The sequence below is a fragment of the Girardinichthys multiradiatus genome, chromosome 24 (assembly GCF_021462225.1).
Source record: "Girardinichthys multiradiatus isolate DD_20200921_A chromosome 24, DD_fGirMul_XY1, whole genome shotgun sequence".
NCBI lineage: Eukaryota > Metazoa > Chordata > Actinopteri > Cyprinodontiformes > Goodeidae > Girardinichthys > Girardinichthys multiradiatus.
The window spans coordinates 16,475,240-16,501,661 of NC_061816.1; the positions used below are offsets into that span (position 1 = coordinate 16,475,240).

Genomic DNA, 26,422 nt, shown 5'->3' on the forward strand with positions numbered 1-26,422 from the left:
TCCTCAAGGAGCTAAAACAGCACACAGCTCTAACATAAGGAGAAGGCACGATGCTACTGATATCAAAACAATGACCAGGACGTCATGCCAGCACATAATAAATTCGTGTCTAAAATATAGTTTGTTGTCATTTTAGTGTTATTTGCAGCTTACCGCTTTGCTGTGTCCCTTGTGTCCATAGACAGAAGGACCTGACCCTTAATCAGATGAAGTCTTTCAGCAAATCATTTTTGACACCACCAGACGTTGCTGAAGAACTCATCCTTAAAGTGCTTCATGCAAACAAAGAGGGATTTACTCTCTGATGTGGGCAGTTTTCAATGAAAAATAAAATATAACCACCACTTTGAAGAGGTTCTGATGCTGGAGCATGGTGTAATGAATTGTGTGGGTTAATACACCCAACAACCGAACCAAACTTATCCTCTTTTAGCGTAGGCATACTTGACTAGTAGTCAAATGTCCTGTGATGTTTTTAAAGCTTGAATGGTGTTTGAATGGGGAATTAGTGAACAAAGAATTGCCAAAGGCATTTGTATTTTCACATAATGTGTACATTAAAAAGGCCGTAAGCAGGGCTTTATAAATGCTATTCTAACAGTCAAGCACAGTGGTGGCAGTGTCATCATGTGGTCTTATTTTTCAGAAGCAAAAATAGATACTTTGGATGAATGGTATACAAAACAGTACAGAAGAAAAAACAATCCTGACAAATTAGAGCATCTTCTCGTCCCTTAAATAAAAGCTCAAACTATGAGTATTTCCATAATGACTTTTATTTTCCTCAAAGGTGCTTTAACTAAGATTAAATGTAAAAGAGTATAAACACTTAAGTAAACAATGACATATTGATACACTAATAATGATATTGTAATAAAATAACAAATATATGGTTAAAATACATGTAACACACTTTTTTGTGAATAACTGGGAAAGTTGTTATAACAAAAAAATATAATGAAATAAATTTAAGTAGAAGTCTAAAATATAATAAAGGCATTGATGTTTTATTTAAAGAAAAAAGGGTTTCTAAATGTGTTATTTTAAAAAACAGATGAGTTTTTAGTGATTTACAAATGGCTGGAGGCTTTCAGGGAACCACAAGTGTACCTGGCACAATTAGAGGATATGAAGACATTTAGAAAATGTCACCTGTAATGGGCGTTGCAGTATTTCTTGGCGTAGTCTGTCCACGTTCCAAAACTCCTGGGATAGAGGGCATCAATCTGCATAAAAAGCTGTGAAAAACACAAGAGGTGATACATTTTCAATAAAACTTCACACCAAACCAAACGTTAATGTGAGTAAGTTTATGGGCGTGAGAGACAGAGAGAAACGGAGCTTTGTTTAATGTAGAAAAGACAAGTCTTAATAATGAATTAGGGTTCTTGTATTCTAGGGAACAACAAAGTGTCACAAAATAAGTTACAGGCATAGAGAGCCTGAATGCATGGTATGTAAATATTTTGGTAACATTTATTGCAGTCCAAGCTCTTTTTTGTGACATGCACTTTTTTAACAGTTATACTGCGATAACGATAAATTTACGATATATTGTGCAGCTCTGCGCTATTGCACTTATTTTAGCCTTTTAAAACATCATTTTATTTACAAAAGCAACCCAAGACCAATCAAGTCTAGCCTCAAATGTACAAATAAACAAAACACATCCCAGATTGTCATTAATTAAACATTGTTATATGATATTCTGTATATGAAATGGTTAGCAGCAATGACAAAGTCATTTTCTGCCTAACAGTCTCTAATATCACAGTGGAGAAATTTTGGCTCACTCTTGTCATAGCATTGCTTCAGCTAACTGAGGTGTATTCATTTCTGAAATCTTATCTTAAATCTCAATTCTTCGAAGTTTGACTGAGTCATTGCAACAACCTATTTTTTTCTTTTCTTTCTGATAAACTCATGGACTGTAAAGGGCACAGGTACTGTTTTAGCAAACCTCCACCACTTTACTGAACAGTTGGTATGAGATATTTGTGCTGAGTGGCGGTTTTTGATATGTGCCAAATGGGCAACTGTCCAGAGTGGCATTAGAAATGGGGACAGATTAACATCAGAAAAAAAAAGATCTAACCTATTTGTCAGTTGGGCCCTGAACAACTGTTACGTTGCTTTTATTCATGTGTAATCAGTGTTAATGTTTAGAACAGAGAGACAAGAAAACCTGGTTTGTGCGGAAATGCAGGGCATTTTATCCTTCTGCCGAGTCTCACACAAGTTTCTGCATTTTGACTGGTAGGCATCAGAAGGAGGGACTCGCCCAGGGACCACCGTTTGAGCTGGCATGCTGTGTTTGGCAAAACTTGTCTCCTCCCATTATGGCAAAACATTCTCACTTCAGTCACGTCTGTTCCAATGACATTGTTCTAGAAATTAATTATGGCTTTGCAAAAATAAGCTGTGCTGCCTTTTTAAAGGCTTTTTCCTGGCTAACCTTCCTACCAAGCCATACTTGTTAATTTTGTTTCCAGTTATATTGTCATGAACGTTTACCATGCTAATCGAAGCTTGTATGTTTTAAGGTAAATCTTTGCAATTTCTCTAAGAAACATATAAACTGCTGTTGTAATGAATTTACCAGATTGACTAATGGCGAAAATGTCAATAGTTCAAAATTTCTATCTCTTGTGAATAAAATTTATTACTGTAAGATTATGACCTACAGATAGTTTGCAAATTGTCCTATAATAATTCCCAGGGTTAAAAAAGAAAAAAAAAACTAAGGTCATCACTTATGTCTTTTTTTCATGGTATCATGTTAATACACTGCATTTCATAAGCAGTCCATGCCTACTGAATTTCTCCCTAACTCTTAAATATGTTTCTTCACATTCCAAAGCTGAAGTTTCCATTTTACTTGTGTATATGTTTTCCTTCCACTCAACTTCCCATTAATATGCTTGGATACAGTACCCTGGAAAGCCAGTTTCTTAAGAAATGACCCTTTGTGACTTACCTTCCTTGTGGAGGGTGTCAGTCATGACTGTGCAGACTATTATAAAACATTTTTGTGTTATAAATCCTTTTTTATTGGTTGTATGCAAGTCTACAAATAATCCATAATCATCTAAATTAACAGAGATAAACAATTGAAATATATCACTATCTGTGTAAGGAATTTATAAAGTTTCTGAGATTGACTTTTTAGTTAAATTACTGAAATACTACAGATGTAGAAAGCAGTATTAAAAGGTGACTTTGTTATACAGCTCTCTATATCTCTATGACCATTAAGCAAGCTGTACCTGTAGTTTACTCAAGGTCCTGTTGTCATTTCCCTACTTTACTATTCCTGTATTGTACAACTATAGTTATTTCAGTTAATTAAATAATTTTAAATTAACCATGTCAAACCTTAGGGGGGTCCAAGAAGATGTTTAAATGAGACAATTGAAACGAAAAAACTCAAACCATGAAACATTTCTTGATTCTTCAGCAAATCTGTCATACGTTAACAGTTAAAGAGTGCATCTACATCACAGCTGGCACCAAAGTCCCCAGAAAGAGTTTGTGTCTGAGTGAACGTTCCACATCTCACCAATTTTCAGCATTTCTGAAATAATGACGGGTAATCTTCAGCAAGGTGAGCTGAATAAGCAGCCGCAGTGAAGAGCGCTGTTCTAAATTCAGCACTTGTTCAACAGCAGTTTTGCATTTTCTCCCTTCACAAAGTTGATTTAATGGGGTAGGAGGAATGAGGGCACGTCATGAACAGTGCAACATGCCCTGAGCAATGTGCGAGCTCGATGTTAGACCCACGGTGAGTAATGATGGCAGCGAGTAGACTGGCACAGAGGCAGGGACAGGGCTTATCAGGTTTATGCTGCGGATGATAAAATGTTATATTCGGCTCTTGTGGCACAGAGAGAGATGAAATCTAAAAACTAACCTCACCACTGCAGGCAGGTACCGGCAAAGACAGGATGGCATTCGTCACACAGGCTGTAACATACATGCGCACCTTGCCAATAATACCCCTCCTGCAGATGTCTAACGAGAAATAACTTCCTTTCACCTTGAAATTAATTAGATGCTTTAAATGATCGGTTAATTATCAAGATGCAGACAATAGTTACGTTTTTCCCAAGACAGGGAAATAATATTCCTGTCCCACATAAATAACCTAACATATTTACCAAAATCTATGATGTTGGTTCTGAATATCTGATCGTACAGTTGATTATTAACTCATTATTCTCAAAGGCAAATAGAGCTAAACTAATATATATTTATACACAGAATATTCAATAAATATGTATTTATGTCTTTATTTTACTGGAAAAAGAGGGAAACATCCTACTGGTCAAAGAGTCACTTTTTGTTTGCATTGTTAATGCTTACTAAATATGTATTGCTGTACTGAAAGAGCAACAAGATTGAAGAACATTACTCAGATGAGACCGAAAGGTGAAACATGGCGAAGGCAGTATCATGTCGTGGTCATGATTTTACAAAGCAGGGACAGGGAGCAGGTCAGAGATGATGGGAAGATGGATGGAGCTACATACATGTTATGATTCTGGCACATCTGCTCTACCCTGTCTCCCTGGTTGCAATCAGCTGATGAGATGCACCTGGTGGCTGCTGCTGTGCAGTGCAATCTAAGGCATGCCAAGCACCTGTGTCTGCCCTGATAAATACCGACTCTGACAAGCAGACGGTGCCAGATTTTTGAAAGCCATCGTGTGAGTAGATATCCAGCGTTCCTTCCTGTCTGATCATTGTTCTTGACCTTGCCTTGCTTTTTGGATTTACGCCTCTGCCTGCTCCCTGTCGGACTATTTGGATTTTGGTTGTCGACCTTGTTTCCTGCATCTGGTTTATGCCTCTGCCTGCCCCTTGCCTGACGCCTCTTGTTCCGATCGTTGACCCTGTTTCTGTCCTTGGATTATTGAGCCAGCCTAGCCCTCGGATTATTCAGCCTGGAGTCGCTTCTTACCTGTGCTGTGGAGATCACCGCCTGCCGCCCACTGAGGTTTCCCCTCTGGGTTTCAAGTTCCACTCAAGACAAAAGCAGGTTAGTGGCTTTTCTGATCCTTGCAAAATCTGGAGAGACTACAAGTCACTAATCCCTCTTTCTGCCTTAGTGATTCCTGGAAGCTGTGAGGAGTGTTACCTGTGTGACGTTTTCCTGTGGCTGAACAAACCTTTTAAACTTTCAGTACTGTGTCTGGCTGAATCTTGGGTCCGCCTTTTTCTGATTCATAGCAGAAAAATCTGGCCAAAAATTGACTCATTGCCAGCACAACAGTGGCGTACCCACGTTGATGAGACCATTTCCTGGTTGGGTTCCGGCATGGAGGAAATAATTTCCACATTACGTTCTGGCAATCTTGTCTCCCAGCCGCCACCGTCACAAAGAAACCACGCCCAAGTAACACGGACAACAGCAGAGGTAAGGGAGCCACGCCTCTCTCCACCTGAGATGTTCAGGGGAGACTCAGACCAATGTCGAGCGAGTGATTCCTGGAAGCTGTGAGGAGTGTTACCTGTGTGACGTTTTCCTGTGGCTGAATATACCTTTTAAACTTTCAGTACTGTGTCTGGCCGAATCTTGGGTCCGCCTTTTTCTGATTCATAGCAATACAGGACAACTTAAACTAAATCTAAATTAGTTATGGAACTATTTTTAAAGGAAACACAGGCACAATGATCAGGACATGCCTAATTTATTAGTACCAATAATTTTGAGTTGAGAAGAAAAATGAGGCCTGAATGAGCAGAGCTCCTGCTTCTCTGCATTGAAAGCGTCTTGGATGCCTCCTTTTGAAGGTTTTCTGCGCATTTTCTACTTGGAAGAGAACCTAGCCAAAAAACAGAACTGACTGGAGAAACCCCCATGGTCCTTTGTGCCAGGACCCTCATGAGAGGCTACAGAGCATAACAGAGGCTCACAGCCTTACCTGAGCTTCCCTATGGAATCTTTTACTTCCATAACCCAATTCAGCACAAGCAGAAAAACACTGATGGGTTGTTGTTTTAAAACATTTTCCTAATGCAACTAATACTATTATGATAATAGTATCAGTTGCAATAACTTATATTTTCTCCATATGTCCTTGTGATGTCCCCATCACTCTCTGTGACCTTGAAATTCCCAGTCACTGAAATCTATTTAGTACGAATATTAAGGACAGTAAAATTCTATCCAAATAGTCCATATTAATAAAATGTAGTGTGCAATTGCATAGAACACAAAATATAATAAAATGCCTTTCAAAAGTATTCAACCTTTTCACATTTTGTCACATTCCAACCAGCAACTTTATTAACTTCTATTTTATTTACGTCATCTTCCTATCCACTCTGAACAGGTTTCCTGTACCTGCTAAAGAAAAGCGTCCCCACATCATAATGCTGCCATCACCATGTTCAACCCTAGAGATGGTGTGTTTAGGTTTAAGTCTTAGCTTTATACCATACACGGCATCTGCCATGTAAGCCAAAAACATATATATTGGTCTGATCTGAAAAGAGCACCTTCTTCCACATATGTCTCTGCGTTTCCCTCATGGCTTGTGGCCAACTGCAAAATGGAGTTCTTATGGTGTTCTTTCAACAATTAAAAAGGAATAACTAAGTTATCCTGTCAACAGATTCCCCCACATGAGCTGTTGATCACTGCAGCTCCTCTAGAGTTACCATAGGTTATTTTATTATTCCTCTGTTTAATGCTCTCCCTTCCCGGCTTGTCAGTTAAGGTGGATTCGGTTTCAGCTATGCCATACTTTTTAAATTTTCAGACAATGGACAAACAGTTCACTGGGAGATTAAATACACACATTTACTAATTCACTAACTTATGAAGTCAATAGGTTGCACCAGATTTGATTTAGGGGTATCGGAAGAAAAAGAATGTTGAAGAATGACAAAAAATCATATCATTGTTTTGTTTTCCTTTTTCATCTCTTGCTTAGGCCTTATCGCAAAAGCTACATTTATTAGAATATGAAAATGTTTTCATATGTAAGAGAGCAATTAAAAAAATAAGTGTTTAATTTATATAAATTATTTACAAGAACTTCGACATAACAATTATAGTGGCATTATAAAGAAATGCTCCTGAGGCTGGAGAAAAGGACTGGGGTGAAGGAAAATAGCCAATTATTAGAGAAGACTGTGCTTCCAGTATATGTTTTGCTACTGTCTACATGCTGGACATGGGAAAGATTTTTAATTCCCAAAGTCTTCTTTAATTTCCACACCAGCGATGATGGAATATGGCTGTAATCTAAGATACACCTGCAACATATATACATATATAACAATAGCATAATAAATCATTATAGAGAGTTGAACAGCTCAGCTCAGCTGCTCTCCAAACACAGTGGTCCTGTGAATAGCCCCTTCTTATTGTTTCTAAATTCAATAGTTCCACCCCTTCTCCCCCCACCCCCCTTTCATGCTTCTTTTATTACTTGTCTCATTTATTGCAGAGCCATGTCTGTTCATATCAGGCTTTGTAAAAAACAAAGGTTATTGAAATAAGACCACAGGATCCAGAAGGATGAGTGACGCCAGAGAGAGTTAATTGGCTTTTCGAATATTAGAGCATACACTGCTCTGGAGCAAGTTGCCATGGCGATCTACCTGCAGCGCAGAATAATACACCTTTGCACGAAGATAAATTTGAGCTGGCCTACTACTGAATCCTATCTTAAGCTTGAGTTTTATAAATTTTCCGAATTCAGATTTCTCTATTTGTCCACATTGCTCCTTCCTCCGGAGTTGTCTTTAATTATCCATCAAAACATATAGGAGTGTTTGAAGGAATGTGCAATCAGCAAGGTCTGTTTCATCTTTTGGGTGAAAAAGCCTGCTCCATTTAAATGTGTACTCTTTCCTCAAGAGGCATCATTAAAATTTCATTCTATCAAGTCTGATTACCTCTTCGGGTCGACCCAAAGCAGGGGTACCGGTGAGCAGGATGGCGCGCTTTGCGCTCTGAATGAGAGGGACGAGGATCTTAGTCCTCGCTGCGTTCCTTGATTTGAGGTAATGAGACTCATCCACGATGACCACAGCAAATCGTTGCCTGCTCAGAGCCTCCACTAAGGGGCGTGCATCTGTGGTGAGTAGGCCATAACCCAACACTGTCACCTTACTGCTGCTGATAGCCCTGCAGAAGGACAAGAACACACACACACACACACACACACACACACACACACACACACACATTACAAAAAGAGTCAGGGCACACAAAAAGTCTGATGAGTACATAATAAGGCAAATGATATAGGTTATTAAGTAATTTATAAAAAATGAATTACAATATGGCACTATTCAGTTCTTGCAATATATTAGATTTGCCAACAACTTTTCCCTTAATTAGGTTATCAAACAAATTGGCCAATACATTTTTCAATGAAATGTCAGAAAATAATAAAGAAAAATGTCCAAGCACAATTAACTAGCAACTAGCAAGTACAGCATAAAACCAAAAGGCTATGACACAGAACTAGCTTAGTTAGGCTAGCAGCTAGCTCGAGCAGATTTATTTGACCTTATTTTGGGGAAATAACTAATAATTTTTGAATGATAGCATGACATGTAATAAAATTATAAAGAAACACTAGACGTTGTAGCAACATCAAAATTATCATTAATTTGCTGAAATTAGCAAAGTTTTGTTTGGTGTAACCAAACTCTGACACAAGTTAGATGGCGGGTGCTAGGGGCTTGAGATAGCTACATTGCTACAGTTTGGTGTCTGTAAAACAGTTTATTTAAGCTACGTAAAACAAATTAGCTTTAAGCTCAGCTAGCAAAGTCAGTTGTCACTGCTAGAGCTAAAGGTGGTTTTAAAGTTACTGATATTCAAATTGAGGCTAATTTATAAAGAACTTCCTCACAAATTTAAATGTAAAACAAGAAGCATATGTTTTTATGAATAATTTTTAGACGTTTTCTCTTTTAATCTTGGCAATTAGCTACAAGGAGGCTTTTACCTTAGGGTAATTGTATCAAGCTATCAAGCCACAGTCATATTTTTTGAACAACTGAATTCTACATTACTAAACAGAATATTGCTTTTGGCATTACTGACAGAGAGCGTAAATCTCTTCATTTGACATTATGTTTTAAAATATTGCTATTTGTGAGAATGGTTGCTACCTGAAAAAACAGAAAAATCATTGTCTACAGTTACAATCAAATACAGACTGAACATCTGTTCTCATGCTTAAGGGTTTATTGGTTTGGCAACAGGGCATAAAAGCAACTGAGATTCTTTAAAAAAACAAAACAGTTGTAACATGGTGTTAAGGCACAGACTTGTTCGGGCAAACCTTTCGTACAACCCTGCTTCAGCTCTTCAAACATGACGTATTGCAATTTCTTTTTCTTTCCTCCTTCCCAACTCATATGCTATGTGCAGCTGCAACGTAAACACACAGGTACTGGCTCAGATAAACAAACAAACACACAGGTGACTTTCAGCAGCATGAAAATCAGTGAGGATCTGAAAGAAATCCTGAAGGCTCCATGCATCTGGAAGGCTTTAATTCTTTCCCTTCCCCACACGCAAACGTTTCTGAGCCGAAACGCTGGAAGAAGGTGCCACTGATGTTCTACAAAAGCAGGAGTCAGTCAAAACACAGTTAGGAGATGCATAATTTTTTCTTCTTGCCTCCACATTCAGTCATTAACACATCCAGTTCAAGGACACGTTTTCCCCAGAAGGCGTTCACAACCTCTTTGCACCTCATCTGTGATGTGAGGTGGGGAGTCCCCCCCACCACCATCTCCATCTCCACTCCTCCAAGTGACAAATATAGAAACTTTGTGTCATTCAAAACTTAAAAAGCAGAAAGAACAAGGGGGAAACTTGAGGTGACAACAGATGTTTCCATGCTTTTTTTTGAAAACATCAGTTTACAATGCAGAAACGTACTCCAAACCTGAATAAACAGTCATGGAATTTAGGCCCATTTCCCAAGGACAGCATTTTTCCCCTCCACCTTTCAGGTCTTGTTCAATATTGCAGACGTCACCTTGACATGATTTGTCTGTCAGCGCTGTCAAGCAATGGCCCCTTCTGGCTCCTGACATTGAGGGACAATCCAAGATTAATTTATCGGCCCCACCTCCGCTGTCTATCACCCCGCCTCGGCCTCCCACTATGAGACCAAGCGCTTTCACATTAAAAAAAAAATCTTTATTACATCTCTTTAGGGTAAATTATTACTGCTTGCAAGAGTTGAAGCAGAACATATCAGCCTATGCCAGACAGACTGTTATAAGGGCAACATTCCCTTAAGCTCAAATAATGGCTGTAACCTTTCACTTTCATAAGGAATATCTGAAACACTGTGCACAGTGCTGCCCTGAATAGGTGTGTACAGTGTCTTTCATTTCGCATTTAGACATTTTACAGCTACAAACTTCAATGTATTTTCTCTGTATTTTATGAGACAGATTAAAAAAACAGTGCATGTAAAAGTGGCATGCTTTTCAAGATTATTAACAATTAAAAAAAACAAAACAGTGTGGAGTGCACATGTATTCAGCCCTTTTTAATCGGATATCCCAAAATAAAATCCAGTGCAACCAACTGTTGCTACGACTAAGTAGAGTCTCACGTTGTGCAATTTAGTCATAGTATAAACACAGGTATTCTGTGAAGCCCTCAAAGGTTTTTAAAATATTATTACAGAACAGACAGATTCCTCAAGTCCAAGGAGAGACAGGTATAAAGTTGTGAAGAAGGGTTATGGTCTAAAACAATAGCCTAAGCTTTAAACATCCAGCTGAATTTTTTTTAAACCTATCATCCAAAAAAGGAAAGAGTATGGCACAACAATAAGACATGGCCAGACAAGAGCAGCATTTATCAGAGAAGTAGCCAGGACGCCCATGGTAACTTCAGAGGAGCTGTAGAGATTCACAGCTCAGGTTTGAGAATGAAAGTTTTGCAATAGGAGAACAAAACTGAGCTTCCTGACTGCAAAATGCATGTTGAACCTGCCATCCTCACAGTAAATCACTGTGTTGGCAGCACAGAACGGCCCAGTCAAAGTACAGATTTAAAATTGATTGAGAATCTGTGGCAAGACAGATGCTCTCCATCCAGTCTGACACTTCACAACTAAGCACAACTTTCTGTTTTTCACAAAATACAGATAATCTTCATTAAATTAATTAAAGCCAGTAATAACCATTAGAAAAATATATCATTCATATTTTTAAGTGTTAATCTTCTGTGGTAGTAAATGGACTACAAATTGGGTTGAGATTAATTTAATTCGCTTTTGACTACGCCTTTTTTGAACTGTAAATTTAAAACCTGTTGGAACAGGCTGTATCAATACGTTAATGTCAACATCTCTTTAAGAAATTGATGTTTAGTCAGTCTTGATCAACTTTAAGTCTGCTAAACATAATAATAGTCTGTTTAAAGCACATAATGAAACTATATTAATGATATCAATGAGCTCTACTACTCTAACTCCAAGAGATGGCAGATACAAAAAAAAAAGCAGTGAAGGAAAAAGTATTTACTAAGAAGTGTTGTCTTGGATTCCAAAATACATCTTGATATAGAGATAGAGGAAAACACCAGAATAAAGAGTTTTAAATCTACAAGAAAATTACAGCTTGTTTAACTGACGGTTTTTCGGAAACAATAGCAATAGGAGGACAACAATTTCGAACCATGTATCCTCAATGTGACACTGCTGCTGTAATGATCTACTGAGTGACACAGCAGAATACAGAAGTTGCCAGCTTACTGCAGAGTACACTGTAATTAAAATTCACTCCAGAAACACAAGGTACTGTCAACCTTTACCTTTAGCAGTCAGGAGGAATGTTTCCTAATCTGCAGGGTCGCCTTGGGCTTTACTTCAGTATTGGTTTTAGAAAACACTGTTGTTGAATATCTTTAATGTCGGCATGGGGAGGTTCTCAAAGTATAACAACATTGAGTAAAAAACACCACATTGACACCAAAGAGAGGAAATGGTTCATGCAAAACTGCCCCTGCATGTCACTCCTATACAGAAGATGTTTTCCTGCATGACAGACAGTCTAATTTTTGAGCATGCACTAAATGAAAAAGAAGCTCTAGGATTGAGATACATGTATTACTATTCCTGAAGTAGTTCCTGTGTGTGTTTATGTTAATTTGACAAAGAAATGCACTGAGATTCATTGAGATGGACTTTCAGATGCACAGAATCATTAACATTCATTAATCATTCACACCTCTAATAGTCATCTGGTGGCCTGTGACACAAAATGTAATTTAATTAAAGTTGCTGCTTAATGCATAACAGACACTGCTGCCATTGTTCCTTCTGAAAACTGCTCTTGTGTATTTCTGCAGAGGGGATTTCAAGAAACGAATGAGGAGGGAGTGGTAGGATGACCTACATGGTGTGGCTCTTGTTCTCCACCAAATTGATGTCTCTGGGCTGCAGCTCTGGGATCCACCTCTCCAGCTCCTCGATCCAGGGATATTTGAGGGAGGAGGGCACCACCACCAGGAGAGGCCACTCCTGCCTGTAAGCGCACGCTACCGCGAGGGCCTGGACCGTCTTCCCAAGACCCATCTGGGGGGGGTGGGGGGGGTGGGGGGTGGGGGGGGTGGGGGGTGGGGGGGGGATGGACAGACAAAATCAACACATGGCAAAGGGTGAGGAAAAACAGGTCAATCGCAGAGGGGCCCTCAGCGGCAAATTGCATATGACGGCCGAGCTCATGTGAGGCCCAAGAGTAATAAGGTCTCACCATGATTCTAGTGTCAAAAGCAATTAGGCACATGGGACTGCAGCATAGGGCTGACAAGTTAATTTGGAAGGCTTGCAGCACAGTCTCAGGTTAATTTTTTTGGGGGAAATAGATTTTCCGACCAGAGTGCATCATGTACCTACCTCATCAGCAATCATACATCTGCAAAACAAAGAAAGCAGAGACGCTATATTAGATGAGCTTCAAGCCGAACAACACAGAGGTTTAGGTTACAGTACAAAAACGCAGATTTAATAATTTACGATTGAACAGTCTCTTCAGCGTGAGGCTTCCACAATCCAAGAGGACCTCCTGTCGAATCTCACGCCATTTTTGGTGCACGTGCACTAAGTCGGTGCAGATATGCCTCAGCTTTTGGATGTACCACAAATCTGTCACTAGTAATCTAGGTCTGTGCCACTATTCTACTTAAGCTTGAGTGCTGATAGTGCCATTCAATATTTATGCTACTGCTTCAGCTGGATAATTCTGTGTTTGGAGCAGCAGAGCCTCTTTTCTTTCTTTATTTTAGATCATCCACTTCTTGTACTAGGATCTTTATTCAGTTCTATTATAGGCAGAGACATTTTCATGATTCTTTTTAAATAACCGGTAATAATATGTGGAACAATAAGCACCTAATAGCACCAGTGGGCTCAAGGTTGCATGGGTCATTATTTAATCTTAGTCAACTTGTCATCTAAACACAGTAAGAACACAAGCAAGTAATGAAAATAACAATTCAAACATCCCCAGCTTATGCAAGCCATATTGGATGAAGAGCTTCTGTGAACTTCAATTTGTAACATTCAAGATTTTGTACTGGATTTATGCCTGCACCTTTAATGGGCCTTTCTAACACATGAACACATTTTGATCCAAATTGTTACATTTCTAGCTGTGGTTGTAGACTTAGGATTGTCGTACTGCTGGAAGATGAACCTCAGCCTGTCCCCACTAAAGGAAAGCATTCCCACAGCATGATGCTGCCACCACAATACCTCACAGTGATTGAGGTATCAGGATAAAGGGAGGTTGAATATGTACACACACACCACGTTTGAGATTTTTATTTGTAAAAAAAAAAATTAAAACGGTGTGTTTCACAGCTATGGAGTACTCTGTGTTGCTCTATTTCACAAAATACTTTGAAGAATTGCAATGCATTTATTGCTGAGTGAAAATGGTGCAAAATGTGGTTGCAGCCATATCGGTAAATAATTTATGCATAAATTATCACACCAAATAGTATCTAAAACAGGCACCACATAAATTGTTTCATGCTGTCACAATTTAAAATTTGCAGATTCACCTCACCTTTTAATTTATATAGTTCAATCAGGAATCGCCCATTTGTTTACAGCCAGTTCTCTTTTCCTCTTCTGAACAAGGGCCTAAAGTTAAAGTGGATGCTTGTGATACAATATGTTTGAGCAACCAATAAACTGCCACGCAGAACACTATAAAGAACAATGAAAGTGCGACATGGCCATCAGCTGAAATCGTCCCTGTGGAAAAAATGCAGCGAGATCAACCTCTGGGTCTTTGTCCAGTGGGCCAGAGCCTATTGTCATGACCTTCCTTTTTTCATAAATGCTTCCAACATTGTGTCACAAGTAACAGTGCAACAGAGCACCTCTGAATACCTCAGACAGAGTCGCTCATTATTCTTTCTCGTCGTCCTCCTCCTCCCATCTCCGCCCCATTTCTCTCTTTCAGCTGAGGAACATGATTAATGTGCACCTTGCCACTGGTGGTTTTTCTAATTGCCAACACACCGGCTCAGTCAGCGCAATGCACAAACTCATACACACACTGGTCCCGTATGTGTAAAAAGTGCACACAAAAGGCATGCAAGAATATAACGCGGAAACACACACTAATGCAAACACTTCCAAGACAACACATACATATATGTGGCTGCACATGCACCCACCCGCCCACACACATGCCCACACACAACCCCAGGAGGGAGTGTGGTTGGGGCAGGTGCTTGCCATTTCTCAACACATTAATCATCCTCCTTTAAATAACCTGAGTGTCGTCTTGACGGTTTGAGACTGCGAGTACACTGCGGTGCTGTTGCCTAACGACAGCACGCTCCCCGTTGCAGCATCTTTCTAATGTTATCTTCGAAACCCACAAGCCCCGAAGTGTCAGGAAATGGGCTCCACTGCCTCCCGAGCTGGCTGCGATGATTTGATGGCTCTGACCTCTACGTGGTGATGTGTTGTGTGGACCCATGTCTAACCCCAATTTTCCAGCCAAGGTAAAGGCTCTCTTCTGAGGACCAGACCTGCGGTGCTCTCTGCTGAGTGTGGGATGGCGGACAAAAGGCTGAGTCGAAGGGTGCTCCGGCATGCCATGCTTGGACCCACTCGGATATCACACACATTTAAGGGTTCAGAGTGAAGTTTTGGATTCACAAAGATCTACACACTCAAAAAACGTAGTGTGTCATGACATAAAATGAAATGGGACATATAACTTTTATTTCCAATAGCTTAAAACATAATTAAAAAAAGGGTAGCTGAATGTTTTTTCTCCTTCCTTTCTCCATACTCTAAGGCAACGTTTGCTCAAGGATTTCATTTTACGTTTGCTTAACTTTATTAAGGTTTACCCTCAGCTTGATATTTACATAAACTATATTTTTAGAATATGTTTTAAAACATTTGAAAAGAAAAAACAGCATCAAGCAGTAGAAATCTTAATCAGCTAAAAAGAAATTATATTACAACAGTCGTGACCTGGTAACAATGGTGCCGTCTATCAGCCATGATAACTGCTACTGATTTAAGTATTTTTCTACATTGTAGTCATAATCTATTGTAGGGAAATGTGGATATAAGATTCCAGTAAATAATATTTACCAGAAGGAGGGTGCTTAGAGCCTTTTTGTTGGATAAGGGGTCATAATTGGTCATATTTCAGTTTGACTGTCCATACAGGGAACCATATTTGGACAAGAAGGCGGCGCTAAAAACAAAAACCTGAAAGCTGATTTGATATATATGACCTTAAATTGTTTTATTAAGAAGTTATTTTCAGAAATATCACCGGTACAACATTCAGAGTAAATGAATCTAGCTACATCAATTAAATTGAAATAAAAAACAAAAAGGACATGTATAGTTTTCACACTCACTTGAGGTCTGTTTGTGCGATTCATTTAAATAAAACTGAGTTTTAAGAAACTATCACCAAGCAATACCTCCCTCTTTCTTACAGATGGGTGAGGACATAACTATACACTTACATAATCGTCTTAATGCATTATGTAAATTTAATCACATATCCTGTTTTTTTGTTTTTATCACAGCACATTAAAGAACTTAAAGTCCCAGTAATACGGCCTGTAGAGATTCATTTACTTGACAAATACATATTTCTACAAATGTCAAGTGAGCATATTTTTCTAGCCCTTTTTGCAATAAGCATTAAAGGCATCTAAACAAAATAATTCTTCCTTCTAATGCACAATATGGGCTCAGTATGCTTTAACTTTTATTTATGATGTCCACATTTACTTCTGTATGAACCTCTTTTTAATGTCCTGGATGGATACTGCCCAAATATTGTTAGTTTGCTTATTAAAGCTACAGGTAATTTATGGTGAGTGAAATTTTTCATGTCGTTTAACAGAATCCATCTCCTGCTGTCTACACAACACAAAAAATCCTATTATAATAAAAACTCCATTAAAAGTTTCATGCCCTATTAGGAAGGAGTGGAATTTAGTGTTTAGAAAGTAAATACTGTAAGTGAGGCACGTTGAAAATATAATAGGGATGTTATACTATGTACAATATATGAACATCTCCGCTGTTGATAAATGACCCAGATTACACCCAAGATGTTCTACAAATGAAACAAACTCTTAAAGTGGATAATGGAAGAACTAGGATGAAATGTTTCAGGAGCTTGACCTCAGAAAATGAAATAAAACACAGCTTTCCAACTTCCCCCAAATTAATTTTTTATACCTATTTTTCCCTTTTCCTAAATTAATCTTGGACCAGATTGATCCACTGTATTACTTTAAATACTCTGATTACAATACCATGTGTTTTTGCTTTAATTGAACTTTTCCCCTTTGTTTGGAGATATATCTGTCCATAGAACCTTGAGAAAGCCATCTATGGTGAAGTAAATCTTAGAACCACCAAAAAAACAGCTAAAAATGCCTTTGTTGTTGGTGTGGTTGAAGAGCAAGAATGTTCTGAAGTTGCATATAAAGCTGCTGTGTAAGTATTTCCCCAGAAATCTGCTTGGTACTTAACCACGATGCACCGAGAAGTTATTTCATGACCGAAATCGGACAATTTTTGGCTTACGTTTCCAGTCTGAAGCTCAAAATTCCAAATATTTCTCGATCTGTGAACTCATCACACTGCTGCGGGGTATTAAAAACTGGTTGTTTTTGAAGATTCTGTGATTTTTGTCATTGTTTGGAGCCAAAATCGAAATTAAGCCCAACTGCACAGACCTATTATCAAGCTGTGAAAGAGCGAGAGAGAGCAAGACTTTCAACAGAAAACAGGTTTCAAATGTGTTAAAGCAAAGATGCTCTGTTTTATCCTTTTGAGCTATAAACGTCTGCCTGCCATTGGAACCTGCTGGATAGAAATATTTTAGGGATTGGTACGGATATTTTGGATTGGTACGTCTGTACAAGTATACTCCGAGAGAACAAATAATAATTAAAAACACAATTTGCATGTAGATGAAAAGAAAATAAATAGCTTTATACCACCAACATGAGCAAAAGAAAAGTTTTTCTATTATCATTTATATTTTCTAAATAAATTGAATAAATTTGAAATTCCTTCAGGGTAGGTAAACCTGTTAGAATTGTATGTTAAACCCTGATTACAGATAAATGCAAATGTGGCATCACAACGAAGTGGTAAAGATACCAGAGAAAAAGTGACCGATGTGTGAATAATCTTGTTGTCGTTGCTTAACCACAAAAATGAAGACATTAAAGTGCCTGTGAGACGCTTTTCCACAAATGCAGAAATTGAAAGAAAACATCTTAATATTGAAGGAATTGAGCAGTGTGGACAATACTGTAACCCTGGATTGAGACTGTATCTGCGCCGGTCCAGCCAGCTGCGAAGCCCGGAGAACCTCCAAGAACCATACGCAGATCGCCCAATAAAAGCCAGTGATAAATGCGGTAGCAAGTCCAAAAAAAACCATTCTGCAGAAGTTAAACTAGTTAAACTGATTCATTTGATGTTTTATGCATCCAGATATTTTCATGTGTTTTGTTCTCCAATGTGTGAGTACAATGAGTGCAGCGAAGCTATATTTGTTGCTTCATTTGGTCCATTTAATGTTTAATTGCTCAGTTTGTTATACCTTAGTTAACCCAGTAACTGATCTAATTGATCTTATGTAAACAACTGCTAATATATACACGTGTATACATATAAATATATATATGTGCATTTACTAATATAGCGAGATCTAGAGTCTGTTTTTAGTGAATTATTTTGAAAATTCGGATGTTGTGCTCGTTCTGTTTCCTGGTGGTTGAGTTTCATTGCTTCGGCTTCCGGCAAAAATAGACTGGTCCAATTAGATGGCCGTCTGCACACCGCAGCACTTGTGCTCTGCCATCTGATGAAAGCTGACTTTCTTCTGCTGACTCTGCTGTGTCTCTCTCCGATAGTGACTGAAATATATCTAAAGAAACATCAGATTCTTCGCTGCTGTCGGTGTTGGCAGCCTTTGTAGCAGCAGTCAGTTTATATGCAAGGTTTCCCTCTGACGTCATAAAAGAGCGCAAAGGAGTAGTCTGGAAATACCTTTCTAGTGAAATTTATGACCATATATCTCAACAACTGTTCATTTCAGTGGCATGAATATACATTTTGAAATATTTCATCAAAGTTTCCTTTCCATAAATGTAATTGGATTTATCGTGAAAATTCAATGTCACATGCACTTTAATATTACCACCCCATATTCAAATGGGCTAAAGAAGCTACAGTATTTGTAGTTTATTTTAATCTATGTTGTGATCACCAACTTGTATTAAACATAGATCTGTTCCCCTGAGCCGTCTTAGCCTAAAGGACTTTGAGAGGCAGCTCTCTGTAGACTGTATCTTAGGAATAATATACTGCTCAAAACAATAAATGGAACACTTAAACAGCACAATATAACTCCAAGTAAATCAAACTTCTGTGAAATCAAACTGTCCACTTAGGAAGCAACACTGATTGACAATCAATTTCACATGATGTTGTTCAAATGAAATAGACAACAGGGGCAAATCTTTGGTGATTATCAAGACACACTCAATAAAGGAGTGGTTCTGCAGGTGGGGACCACAGACCACTTCTCAGTACCTATGCTTTCTGGCTGATGTTTTGGTCACTTTTGAATGTTGGTGGTGCTTTCACACTCGTGGTAGCATGAGACGGACTCTACAACCCACACAAGTGGCTCAGGTAGTGCAGCTCATCCAGGATGGCACATCAATGCGAGCTGTGGCAAGAAGGTTTGCTGTGTCTGTCAGCGTAGTGTCCAGAGCCTGGAGGCGCTACCAGGAGACAGGCCAGTACACCAGGAGACGTGGAGGAGGCCGTAGGAGGGCAACAACCCAGCAGCAGAACCGCTACCTCCGCCTTTGTTCAAGGAGGAGCAGGAGGAGCACTGCCAGAGCCCTGCAAAATGACCTCCAGCAGGCCACAAATGTGCATGTGTCTGCACAAATGTTAGAAACCGACTCCATGAGGATGGTATGAGGGCCCGACGTCCACAAATGGGGGTTGTGCTCACAGCCCAACACTGTGCAGGACGCTTGGCATTGCCAGAGAACACCAGGATTGGCAAATTCGCCACTGGCGCCCTGTGCTCTTCACAGATGAAAGCAGATTCACACTGAGCACATGTGACAGACGTGACAGAGTCTGGAGACACCGTGGAGAGAGATCTGCTGCCTGCAACATCCTTCAGCATGACCGGTTTGGCAGTGGGTCAGTAATGGTGTGGGGTGGTATTTCTTTGGAGGGTCGCATGGTCCTCCATGTGCTCGCAAGAGGTAGTCTGACTGCCATTAGGTACCGAGATGAGATCCTCAGACCCCTTGTGAGACCATATGCTGGTGCGGTTGGCCCTGGGTTCCTCCTAATGCAGGACAATGCTAGACCTCATGTGGCTGGAGTGTGTCAGCAGTTCCTGCAAGATGAAGACATTGAAGCTATGGACTGGCCCGCCCGTTCCCCAGACCTGAATCTGATTGAGCACATCTGGGATATCATGTCTCGCTCCATCCACCAACGTCACGTTGCACCACAGACTGTCCAGGAGTTGGAGGATACTTTAGTCCAGGTCTGGGAGGAGATCCCTCAGGAGACCATCCACCGTCTCATCAGGAGCATGCCCAGGTGTTGTAGGTGCCCAGGTGTTGTAGGAGGTCATACAGGCACGTGGAGGCCACACAATACTGAGCCTCATTTTGACTTGTTTTAAGGACATTACATCAAAGTTGGATCAGCCTGTAGTGTGTTTTTCCACTTTATTTTTGTGTGTGACTCCAAATCCAGGCCTCCATTGGTTAATAAATTTGATTTCCATTGATGATTTTTGTGTGATTTTGTTGTCAGCACATTCAACTTTGTACAGAACAAAATATTCAATGAGAATATTTCATTCATTCAGATCTAGGATGTGTTATTTGAGTGTTCCCTTTATTTTTTTGAACAGTATATGTCATATAAAACCACAAATTTGATGCAAATATAGAGTATTGATCTACCATCACATTAGCAAAACACACCCTGTTGAACAGAAGAACAGCTTAGAAACATACTCCATCAAATGCCTGGCTTTCAGCTTCATCAGAAGAAACAAATCATGAAATCTTAATGGATTTTTTAAGTATCCAAGTGGGCTCACTCACACTTGCAAAGGTGGGCATGTTTCTGGTATAGAAGATCTGAGAGCTTAAAGATCTCAACACTAAAAAGCAAACTTCTGTTCAACTTCCTAAACAATTCAATCAACCACATCCTTTTTATTGTTGCGCTGAGCCACATATTTTACACATTTTACCCCGTTTGTCTCCATAAAACTCACTCACCCTCCCACACAAGCTGATCCAACAGGATTCATAAGTATGTGAATTGCAACGACATTTGATGTTTTGGCTCGGTACACTTGAAGCTCTCTGGATGTAGAGAGAGACACAATGGCTGTGAGATGCACAGGGAAAAAAAAATAATCCACCCACGGATCCTCCTACGCAGGTAGATATCCTACATCAGTATATGATGTGCAGCGCATTTCAGGAGCCATTTTATGACAGGCTGCCATTTATTTCTCAGCTGTCATCTCATCATGTCTACTGTACCTTCATTTCAGGTGGTGATATCCAGTTTTTTCATGAGATGTTATAACCACCTTCCTAAAAATCCAGCAAGTTTACAGCTCCACTAAATTGTTGTCTGTTCAGTATAAATATGCTCTTCCTGCCTTCAGTAAAAAATTTCTGCTGATCACCAGTTTTAGTTTTAGCCTCTGTATAAATATAATGAAGCATTTATATTTGTGTTATTAACTTAATTGCTGTCATTTTAGCTTGTAATCAGTCAAATTCGGCTGTAACATAGTAAAACAGTTTTAAAGTCTTTTAGTCAATTAGTCGTTTAAAGCCAGAAGCGGTCATATCGGAACAAGAACCTGGTGGTGGTACAAAAAAAGATCAAGGATTATGTTAACATGAACAACAAGAACTTTAACTGTAGGACTTGAACTGAGCACATCTTACGGTGACATTAAATACCGTTCTATTGAGAAGTGAACAGCTAGTGCAAACTCAGAGCTTTATAACAGATTTTAGCTGCTTTATGCTAAAATGAATTAATGATTTTTCCTCTGGCGAGCAGAAAGTGGGTTTCTGCAGTGTGTGCATGTATACAGGCGCAGGCTCAAATTATAATATCATGGGAAAGTTATTTTATTTCATTTCAGTAATTAAATTCAAAAGTGACATACATTTGACTGATATATTTCAATAATTAATTCGTATTAATTTTATGATTATGGCTTTCATTTAATAAAACCCTCCAAAAATCTGAATAAAAAGATTATTTTTAACAGAGAAATATCTGCCTACTTATAAGTATATTCATGTACTGTAATATTATTGATACTTGGTCAGGACATATTCTGCATGAATTACTGCATCTGTCCAATAAAGAAGTGGCCTGTCACCAGTCAGGGCTTATCAGTTTGCCAATTCTGGTCCCCAGCTGACTTCTTTGTGCATCTCTAATCATTAATTATGTTTACATGAAGCATTATGTCTTCTAAGACTATATCTGTTTGCTCCAGACATACAATGTCTCTGCGCTGTTCATGCTCTCGCACTAATACCAATCGAACAAGGTAGGCTGTCTGTGATGTGCAGAGAGAGCAAATTGACCCCTTGACCCATCCATGCGAGAAAGCGCAGCCTTCCAGTGTTCCTAAATCAATACGGCAGCTCAACACCAGCAGCATCCCTCAGATTTGCTCCCACTAGGTTGACCCTCTGCAGAACTGGAGCGGAGGATGAAATGGACAAGACCTGGACTGTTAAGTTTGTGCTGAACACAGGAAAACACTGAGAAACTTCCCACTGACAGTAATCATATTCATAGACACAACTTGGACTCTTAACCCTGTGGTTAAGATTATGCCAACTTGTGCATTTTGCAAATACAATTTATAATTGCAAAGTGGGGACTCACTTAAAGGTACCTCATCCAACCAGTACGTACAGTTGCTTAACTAAATCTCATATTATTGGCCGATGCTTCATTACAAAAGAGGTGTCAGCAGGACGAAGTTGCTCACCGTCCACTTTTAGACAAAGCGAACTCCACTCCGTGTCTTTGAAAAGGCATGAGGCGCTGCAGAAGCTTGGGAGGAAGTCCTGACAGTTGCTGCGACCATCTTGTGTCACAGTCAGAGCTCTGTTGGTTCATTACTAGTAGTAGGTCTGCATCAGTCAGCAGGGTGGGATTTAAAGTCTAGAAAATAAAAACAAGCATGTTGTTAAAACAAAACTCATGTGTAGAGTACCTTCAGATTTCTTTTTTTGCTTTTGCAACCGTTTCAGATCAGCAAACTAATTTTATTATTAGACAGAGACAACCTAAATGAATACAAAATACAGTTTTGAAATCATGATTTGATTTATTAAGGAGCAAAAAGCCATCTAAACCAACCTAGCCTTAAGTGGAAAGGTAAATGTATCCCTTGTTATATTGTAAATCATATCTGAGTTTAATCTCACTACCTGAAAATCTTGAAAGAGAGTCCAGCCATCAGTTTGTGACCTTAAGCTATAATGCATTTGGGTTCAACAGCAGGACAATGATCTGAAGAACACCAGCAAGGCCAACTCTGAATGGCTCCAAAAAAACAAAGGTTATGTGGTGGCCTAGTTAAAGTATGAACTTAAATCAAATGGTGATGCTTTGGCATGACTTTAAAGATTACCAGTCCATTGATGTCACACCAACTATTTTTAAGACTTCGACAGTACAAGTCAATTACTACATTCTTTGTCACATTTTGTCTGCTTCCAACTTAGTGTTCTGATATTTAAGCTTATGTAGCCATAACTGTTAGGTAAAGATTTATTTAAAATCTTTGCAAGTTACAGTTATGAAGCATTTTTCCACTGCTCACTTGTTAGAAGATAGAAACTTAAAATCATAAAGGTCTGGATTTGAAATAACAGCTGTCCACATTTTGGTTGGTCCATACTTAATTGCTGAACCATATGCAAATGGTTCCTACACTCAGCACCTATGGTTTAGGTGCTGAACCACCTTGCGTTTAGGTGCTAAACGCAACTAAATGTTGCCTTTAGTTTGTTTGTGAGGTCGCAGCCCAGATCTGGGAATGACGGCACACCTAAGTCAGGTACATTCTCATTGCAAGTCTTTCACTAAATTTATATGCATGGCAGCCATATTGAATCCTAAACTTGGGTCTTCTCTACCACCTCTGGCTTTCCCAGTCAGAATTCAGACTTCAGGGGGTGTACAAGTAGTCTTTCTGATAAGGATGGAAAAAATCTGACTTCTGAGTACAAACAGAAGGTACCATAACACCAGCAGAGACATTTGGCTCTGGCTATTAGTAGTTGAACCATGCTAACATTGCAAATAAGCCAATTAGAAAAGGTCATCGTGAAAACACAGTCTCATCTATGGCATTGTTTTTATACATTTATGATAAGTGTTTTTATCCTTTCAATCAACTGAAACAAATGTATCTAAACTCAATAAGCATTTTTAGGTTTAAAATAATTCTAAACACTGAATAAATTGTCCATTGAATTTAAGGCTAATGTTGCCATATATCTGATCTAAAAGTTAAAGTCTTGCAGGCATCAAATCTAGTTTATTGTCAGTAATAGTTCCCTGTTTATAACAGACAATTATGGTATGGTGAGTTTGTAGAAAAGGTAATAAACCATCTATATGGTGGAAGGCTAACAGCTAGTCAGATGCACCCCTAGTTTTAGCTTATACTGGCTATTTTATACACTCAAAAACTGCATACCCGTATATAGCTATGCAATTTTTAGTAATATTTATATTATTTTTATTTCAAGACCTGGGGTACGAACATCTTTGTACTACAGGAACTTTTACTAATAACTTAACAGAAACTGACTTCAAAAAATCCTTTTTCACAAATACAGTTTAAGAATTAGCTATAGTTTAAAGTCATCAAATACATAGTAAATAAAATACCAGTTTAGTAGCCAACGGAACATATAAACATCTGTTTTAACAGTTTCAAATTTAATACGTGGTTTTCATGAATAAACACACATTTTTATATTATTTAAATCAAAATTAACTGTACATGGCGAGCCGAGCTCCATCACGTTGCTACATCGTTGTTTACGAGCAACTTTTCTATCACAAACACACTCACCAGGCTGAGACACAACTTTGTAGGATATATAAGAAGCTGCAGTCAACGTGAGGACTCAAACACTTTAATAGTTTCGCGTCAACTTCAACATACACGCCATCTACGTCACTGCCGCCGTAAAGTGTCTGTTCTTACGACACAACGCAACTAAAACCAGTAAGCAAGCAACGTCCATTCGCTTTTTTGGGAAAAAAAAAAGCGAAACAAGTGACGGTATTTGCAAACTACGTCCAGTCCACGCGTGCTACCATAAAGCGAGGGGGAAAAGCCAGTTTACGACAAGACGTGACATATTTTGAACACCGTGCGTGTGCGCCGTGAGGAACTGACGCACAGACTGCCTGCTGGATCCCGTTTTACTTCGCCACAAACAGCAGCTGCTTTACCACCCGGTAGGGAACAACGGCTACTTCACCGAGTGTAAATCAAAGCGGTAAGGACATACTGAAAGATACATACTGCATCCTACCAAACACTTTAGTGGTAAATAATGCTAACTCGATAGTTTGAATCCTGGAACCGGAGCTAGTTAGCAAGAAGCAGGTCTGTTGTGTGCTGTGTGACAGCTCAGGGCGCCGGTGTTTGGCCGTTAGCACGCCGCAGTGCCAGGTAAGGATTGTTAGCTTAGCCCCGACGTAAACCAACGCTAAAATGGAGCACGCCGTTTATGAAAGTGCACACGTCGAAACTAAAGTTGCGCACAAATCTAAAATATGGCTAAGGTTTATCGAAATTCCCCCCAGAAAACCTTATAGCGGTTGTGAAATAATATATAGTAATTCAACAACTTTTAGGCCTGCTCCGACTCTGTCTCTCTCACCTTAGTTGCTGCAGTCCGTTTCAGAAATGACTGTTTTCTACCTTAGCTGCTTGGACAGAAATGTGGTGATATCTACTTAAGAAATGAAAAGCCTTCACAGATCTGGCTTCCTTTTTATTTATTCAAGGAAAATTAAATTGTCATAATCTTAATGGAGGTTGGCGGTGTCGGACTTGCTGTTTAGTAATAAGGAAAAAGTATTTTGGATTAGCAATTAGAATTAGATTGGGATTGTTATCCCAACCTTTCTGTGGGACGTGGCAGTAGTCGGTGTACCATTTTTTTTAATGTAATTGACTACTCAACCTAATTAGATTTGTTCTATTAGCTTGTTTTTGTTTTTTTGCACAGATGAAGGTTCCAGAAACAACCTAAACACAAATGAACAGGGGGTAGGTATAGGCCAGTATGACAATCTTTTGTAAAAATTGCAATATAAAAATATATAACACGATTGTACTGCCTTATTCAAAACAGAAGAGCTTAAATTTATATCCAACATTAAGCATTATATCTAGTAGTATAATAGTGACAGCTGCTTTGGTTTTTGATACATGAATATATGAAATACTACAGAATTAACACTAAACTTAGCTGTAGTTTTCAAGTGCTTTTGGTGTACTGTGCTGTTTAGAGTTACAGAGGGCCAATATTAGCTTGTTTGTGAGTGCAGCTTGCTTCTTGCGCAATCAGTCTGATATGCTGCTTGTAGATTGTTAAAATGTTATAACAGCTGTACCTTTTCAAGTAAGTGATGGATGATGCTCTTTTAGTTTGCATACCAACATGGCGCATGTTTTCTTTTCTGACCGAAAATATTTCTAAACATCAACAACACCAAATACGTCTTTGTGAGGGAAAAGCCTGCTTTCAGCCATCTGCCTGGCAGTG

At 39.0% G+C, this 26,422-nt stretch overlaps 2 protein-coding genes across 3 annotated transcripts in view; one reads left to right on the plus strand and one right to left on the minus strand.

Annotated features, from left to right (window-relative positions):
• Nucleotides 1-24,850, minus strand: part of zranb3 (zinc finger, RAN-binding domain containing 3) — a 97,127-nt gene extending 72,277 nt beyond the window's left edge. Inside the window, exons 1-6 of one of the 2 annotated variants that reach the window (XM_047355504.1) lie at nt 24,712-24,850; nt 22,609-22,784; nt 12,897-12,915; nt 12,397-12,575; nt 7,909-8,140; nt 1,153-1,238 (exon numbers count right to left, since the gene is read on the minus strand). In XM_047355504.1, the coding sequence (XP_047211460.1) occupies nt 1,153-1,238; nt 7,909-8,140; nt 12,397-12,575; nt 12,897-12,915; nt 22,609-22,739 (647 nt within the window). In that variant the 5' untranslated portion in view covers nt 22,740-22,784; nt 24,712-24,850. The remainder of the gene's footprint in view (nt 1-1,152; nt 1,239-7,908; nt 8,141-12,396; nt 12,576-12,896; nt 12,916-22,608; nt 22,785-24,711) is intronic. The other variant, XM_047355505.1, reaches the window with a different exon arrangement.
• A 157-nt stretch (nt 24,851-25,007) lies between these two features.
• LOC124861634 (R3H domain-containing protein 1-like) overlaps nt 25,008-26,422 on the plus strand; it is a 46,813-nt gene continuing 45,398 nt past the window's right edge. Inside the window, exon 1 of the mRNA XM_047355508.1 lies at nt 25,008-25,144. The gene's annotated coding sequence lies outside the window, so the exon portion shown is untranslated. The remainder of the gene's footprint in view (nt 25,145-26,422) is intronic.